The sequence below is a fragment of the Canis lupus genome, chromosome 6 (genome assembly GCF_003254725.2).
Source record: "Canis lupus dingo isolate Sandy chromosome 6, ASM325472v2, whole genome shotgun sequence".
Taxonomy (NCBI): Eukaryota; Metazoa; Chordata; class Mammalia; order Carnivora; family Canidae; genus Canis; species Canis lupus.
In genome coordinates, this window is record NC_064248.1 from 15,502,737 (window position 1) to 15,508,375 (window position 5,639).

Consider the following 5,639-nt stretch of genomic DNA (forward strand, 5'->3'; position numbering starts at 1 on the left):
GTGGAGGGATTGGTGGTGGTTCACTTCGGGGTGGGGCGGCTGTGGGCAGGGGAGGGGGCCAGGGGCTGGCTGCAGGCTCCAGCCAAGTTTGCTAATATTTCTTCGCTGCAGATGTCCTGAAGCCCCCGAAGGGTCCCCCGGGGACCCGGACCCTATTAGAACAAATGTGCACTGCTTTTGTAAAGAGGCGCGTTGGCGGCGCCTGTCCTATTACAGACGACACATGATCAATAGGCTGATAACGCAGCAACATCAATATAAGCGACAGAACAATGAGGGATATCATTGGGCATCTATCTTAATATAGCCGGCTACAAGAGCGCTGACAAAGAGTGCAGCTCATGAAAATTCCGCCCCACGATTCCGCGTCTCCGCTCCAATATGCGCACGCACTCCCCCAGCTGCCGGCGCTATTATTCTCCAATTTCAATTTGACACCCCAGCCTTTCATGCTAATTCTATTATTGTAGGAAGTTTATGTGATTTCATATCACTAGAAATCGGTAATGTATAATAACCCTTTGGGCAAGAAACCCAGTCCCCGCAGCAGCCACCGGAAAATAATTACTTTCATATCAAAACTCTGCAGGAGCCCAGCGGCCCGGCCCTGGCAGCCCCCGGCTCCGTCACCCCGCGCCTCGCGCCCCGGCGTGTGCCAGCGCGCGGGGGTGCGCGCGGGGGCGCGCGTGTGTGTGGCGCCGGGTGGGCGGGGGAGCGCGAGGGAGGGCAAGCGAGGGGGAGCTGCGGATGCATAAATTTGTTCAATCAGAAAACACAAACACACACGCACACAAAAGGAGGCATTAAGCGCGGACCTCGGGGGAGGTGAGGAGCCTCGTCCCTGCCCCGCCCGCGGGGAGAGGAGTGGAAAACCGAGGGGAGGAGGGGCCACTCTGGGCGCTCGGAAATTTGAAAAAGATGGACCTGAGAGCTTGCGTTTGACCAGCTTTATTTATCAAAAATGGTACATATATAAATATTCTTAGACATTTTTGCATTTTACAAGGCTGAGGATTCTTGTTGTGGGTTTTTGTGGGGGATATGGGTTTTTTTTTCTTGTTTTTTTCTTTTTTCTTTTTCTTTTTTTTTTCTTTTTTTTTTTTTTTTTTGCTCCCGTAGAGGAGGAGGGTCTCACCCCAAGTCCTGCGGTTGTTGCCTAGGTCCGAATTGATAACAGCGGTTTTCGTTAAAAAAAAAATAATAATAATAATAATAATAAAAGGAAGAAAACAGAAGAAAGAGGAAAAAGCAGTGTTTCTAAGCCGATCACCTGATTTCGTTGTGTGAGTCGAGCCTGAGTGAGCGGGCACGGCCGGTGGAGCGCCTCTGCTGGCCCCGATGCCCCTCAGTCCATGTCCACCTCCTCGCCCTCCGGCGCGCTGGGTCGGGGCTCGGCGCCTGGCTCTGCGGCCCCGCACAAGGCGGGCTCCCCGGCGGGGCTGGCAGCTCGAGGGCCTGGCCCGGGCGACGGCGCGAGGGGGGGCGCGAGGGGGGACGAATCCGCTCCATCCCCGCCGCCGCCGCCGCCGCCGCCCTCGGCCGCAGCCGCAGCCGCAGCCGCAGCCGCGTCCCGGAAGGGCGCCGGGGTCGGGGCCCCCGGGGAGGCGACGGCGTCGGGGCTGCGGCGCGCGAAGGCCGAGTCCGGAGCGCCGCCGGGCCCCGGGAAGGCCCCGAAGCTGGCCTGAGCTGGCGGCGCGGGCGGCGCGGCGGGCGCGGGCGGCGCGTCCTTGGGCGCGGGCTCGGGCCCCGCTGCGCCCTTGAGCGCGGCCTGCGGCACGAGGAAGCCCAGCGGCTGCGTGATGGGGTACAGCAGGAAGTGGCCCTTGCCAATGAGGGTCCGCGGCGCGCACGGCAGCCCGGGCGCAAAGTCCAGCCCCGCGGCGGCGGCGGCGGCGGCGGCGGCGGCGGCGGCGGCGGGGGCGGGGGCGGCTTTCCGGCGCGGCGGCGAGTCGGAGAGCAGGCTCTCCACGCTGAACGGGCTGGCCTTCGGCAGGCCGGCGGCGCCGCGTTCCGCCGCCGCCCCGGACGCGCACGGGGCCGCGTCCTTGTCCGCGGGGCGGCCCAGCCGCAGCTGCGGGCCGGCGCCGCTTCTTTGGCTCGGGTAGAAGGCGGGGTCGCAGGTGCCCGGCGCGGGCGGCTCGCCCGGAGGTGCGGGTGCGGGCGCGGAGCCGGAGGCGCCGGCGGCGAGCGCGCTGGGGCCCTTGGCCGCGGCGGCGGGCGGCGGCGGCTCGGGCGGCTCCGGGGACAGGCCGCCGCCGCCGCTGTCGCTGTCCGAGCTGGGCGCGCTGTGCAGGGACAAGCCTCCAGGCGAGTGCAGGTGGCGGCTCTGGCTCTTCAGCAGCTTCTTCTCGTGCTTGCGCTTCTTCTTCTCCATCTTCTCTAGTTCCTTGCGCGCGATCTCCTCTGGGTCCATTGGTTCGCCACTGCACGTGGTCGGGTGTGAGTTGTGAGCCGGCCGCCCCGGCCCCTTCTTCGTGTTCTCCTTCTTCCTCCACTTGGCCCGGCGGTTTTGGAACCAGACCTAGAGCAGCCGGATAGGGGAAAGGAAGGTACAATCAGGCAGCAGGCTTGCCGCTGGGGCTTCGGGCCTCCCCGCTCCCCCCAGACGGGCCTTGCTTGCCCCCCGGCTCCGGCCAGGGGTTGGGAGCCAAGGCACGCAGCCGGCCGGCCCTGAGCTGGCTTTCGGCACTCAAGCTGAAGGTTCCAAAGAGCATCTTTTCCACCCAGAAGGAGGTAGATGGGGCCTCTCGGCCGGCTTCCCACTCTGGCTTCTCACCTCGGGAAACTGGGAGCTGCCCCTTCCTTGGGCTCCGCCGGGTCTGGCCCCTGAGGGCGTCTGGTTCCTGGTCGGGAGGCAGGCAGGGAGCAGGGCCCCTCCTTGCCCCTCTTGGCTTCTCACAGCTCCTGTTCTAAGCGGCCTGCCTGGCCTGGTGCTGACCGTCTGGCCTGAGGACCACCAGTGGCTGGGCTCAGCTGCCCTCCACACCTGTCTTCGGCCCCCTGGAGACTGAGTCAAAGGCCAGATTTTGGGGTTTCCCGTGAAGGGAAATCTGGGTGCTTCTTCTTCTAGAAGGTCCTGGGAAGCCAAACTTAGGGGGAGGTTTTCCAGCGGCCTGCCCCCCAACGCACTCGCACACGGCCTTCTTTCTAGGGGCTCCAGGCCAAGGCACCAACACACCCCCTGAAACCAGTTGTGCCTGGCTTAGGCCAGTGGGGGAGACAAACAGGGGAGCAAGAGGCCAGCTGCTAGGCCAGCAGAAGAGGCCTGGGCCCAGGTAGCCTCTTCTATCCTCCCTGCCGGCCTTGTCCTGGGGAGCAGCGGCCCTAGACACTAGCTCCCACACAGCACACACACACACACACACACACACACACACAGTCAAGTCCCTGATGGGCCTTAGGCACACCACCCTCCCCAAGAGATCGCGATAATTCCAATTCTTTGTTGTGGCCGCGGAGAGACCCCGCACAATAGCAGGCCCGGCCTGGTCACAGGGAGCCTTGCTGGTGCCAACCTCTCCAAGGCTGTAACTCACTCCCTCCCTCCCTTCCTTCCTTCCTTCCTTCCTTCCTTCCTCCCTTCCTTCTTTCAAATACTTCTGGGTTTTTGTTTTTTGGTGTAAATTCCACGCTCACTTGTCACCAAGAAATGCTCATTATCGTACAGGGGAGAAACGAAGAGGTTTTCACTTAAGACATGTATAAGAATTGGATGAAATGATTTGCAAACAGAAGAGGTCATGAGGGGCAGTGCAAGCACAGGTGGAGAACACCTTTTTAGACAAAGCTGTTGATGCTAAACAGGCGTCGAGCCGACCTCTGCCTCAAAGCCCTACACCCACCGCTGCAGCCGCATACCCCACTCTCCACCATCCCGACGCCAGAAAAAAAGATTTCTGTACTTCAGAGAAACATCTGAGTGTGCACACTTCATCTTGAATTTTTAATCCACCAAATTGATGCTGTATTTTTAAAAAGAATAACGCCAGCAGTCTCTGAATGAAATCAAAGTCCGGTGTGTGTGTGGGGGGGGGGGCGGGTGGGGATTGGGGAGATATAACGGAGAGTATATCAAAGATTCAAAAACCTTTGCCCCCAATTTGTTAACTGTTAAGTTTCGGCCTCCTCTTCCTCAGCTAGCCTCCTTGTGCAAAGCCAAGAATAAATACAGGTCTCCATCTGAATATTTTAGAGGCAAGAGGTAAACAAACAAACGCGTTTGCTCCGGCCCGGTGCACCAAGATTCTCCGCAAGGGTCAGGAGGCGCCGGGTCTGACTGCTCCAGGTCTCTCCAAGATCCCAGCCCGGCTGGCGCCCCCCATCCCACCCCTGGGCCGCTGTTCCCGCCCAGCCCTCTGAGACCTCGTGTCGCGACGTCGCCCGACCCCCACCACGCAGCTCCCCGGTTCAGACGCAGCTGCTGTTCTGGCTACTTCGCGGCTGTGGTCGGCCCCCTCCCAAACCGCCTGGGGCCCGCTCCCCGTGAGGTGCTGAGCCCCAGAACCCCAGCACCACCTCCGGGCCGGCGAGCGCGAGGCGGGCTCGGCCGCGGGGCCGCGGTCCCCCACCTAGAACAAAGGCGGGGCCGGCGCCGGGCAGGCCTAGCTGCGGGATGCTGGCTCCCGGGAGGAACTGCGGCGGGTCTTTACCTGCACTCGGGACTCGACCAGATCCAGGCGCAGCGCCAGCGCCTCGCGCATGAACACGTCGGGATAGTGGCTCTCGTTGAACGCCTTCTCCAGCTCCTCCAGCTGCCAGCCGGTGAAGTTGGTGCGGGTGCGCCGCCGCTTACAGCCCGGGCTCTCCTTGTCGGGGTCCCCCGAGTCTGCGGGCACGCAGAGGACGCCGCAGGGCTCAGCCAGGGCCCAGGGCCCCAGCCGCATCCACCCCCTCCGTACCTGCGGGCCGCCGGGGTCTGGGCGCCCTGCGCCGGGGTGGCAGCCCGAGCCTGCCCTGAGCCTGGGCAGCCGGTGCCCGTCCTGCAGCCGCCCGCGCCCCAGCTCGTGCGCCCGACGAGGGTGCCCTACTGCCCACCCCTCCGCGCCCGCCTCGCCTACCTGACAGCTTGAAGGGCTGGCTGTCGCCTCCCACCCCGCAGGCGGCCGGCAGCAGCGGCGTGGGGTTGACCACCGAGGCGGCGGCGGCGGCGCACGAGCCGCTGAGCAGGCCGTCGATGGAGAAGGGCACCGAGGCGGCGGCGGCGGCGGCGGCGGCCGACTGCAGCTGGTGGCCGGCCAGCTCGTACACGTGGTGGTGGCCCAGCGGGTAGGGGAAGCCCACCACGCCGCCCAGCGAGCCCCCGAACTGGGCATGCGGGTGCTCCAGGAGGCGGCCGTCCATCATCTCGCGCGGGGGGCCGGCGGGGCCGGCGGCGGGGCGCGGGGGCGCGGGCCGGGGCCGGGGCGGGCCAGCGGCGGGAGGCGCGGACGGCGGCGGCGGCGGAGACAGGGACCCGGAGCCCTACACATGCTTCGCCCGCACTCCGGCGCTTTACTTTATCAACATCAAGCTCCCGATAATTAGCCGCGGCCCGGGGAATTTGGGACCAATAAGAAGCGCTAATCGGCTCTGACGTCAGAGGCGTGCTGGGTGCAAGGAAACGTTTTCCATATCGATTGCTAATTATACCTGACATGCAC

The 5,639-nt window shown here is 63.8% G+C and overlaps 1 protein-coding gene across 1 annotated transcript; it reads right to left on the reverse strand.

Annotated features, from left to right (window-relative positions):
* Positions 1-991: 991 nt before the first annotated feature.
* On the reverse strand, positions 992-5,343 carry UNCX (UNC homeobox). Its single transcript, XM_025416032.3, has 3 exons — positions 5,058-5,343; positions 4,650-4,825; positions 992-2,521 (listed from the first exon to the last, which is right to left on the reverse strand). The coding sequence occupies exons 1-3, from the start codon at positions 5,341-5,343 to the stop codon at positions 1,346-1,348; spliced, it is 1,638 nt and encodes a 545-aa protein (XP_025271817.3). The 3' UTR covers positions 992-1,345.
* Positions 5,344-5,639: the final 296 nt, after the last annotated feature.

Bases quoted from the DNA above. Each gene is read 5' to 3' on its own strand.
- UNCX (XM_025416032.3), bottom strand. From the start codon at position 5,343: ATGATGGACGGCCGCCTCCTGGAGCACCCGCATGCCCAGTTCGGGGGC. The intron at 4,826-5,057 runs GTAGGCGAGGCG...GCGTGCCCGCAG, and splicing joins CCAGCCCTTCAAGCTGTCAG to ACTCGGGGGACCCCGACAAG. The intron at 2,522-4,649 runs GTAAAGACCCGC...CGGCTGCTCTAG, and splicing joins TGGTCGAGTCCCGAGTGCAG to GTCTGGTTCCAAAACCGCCG.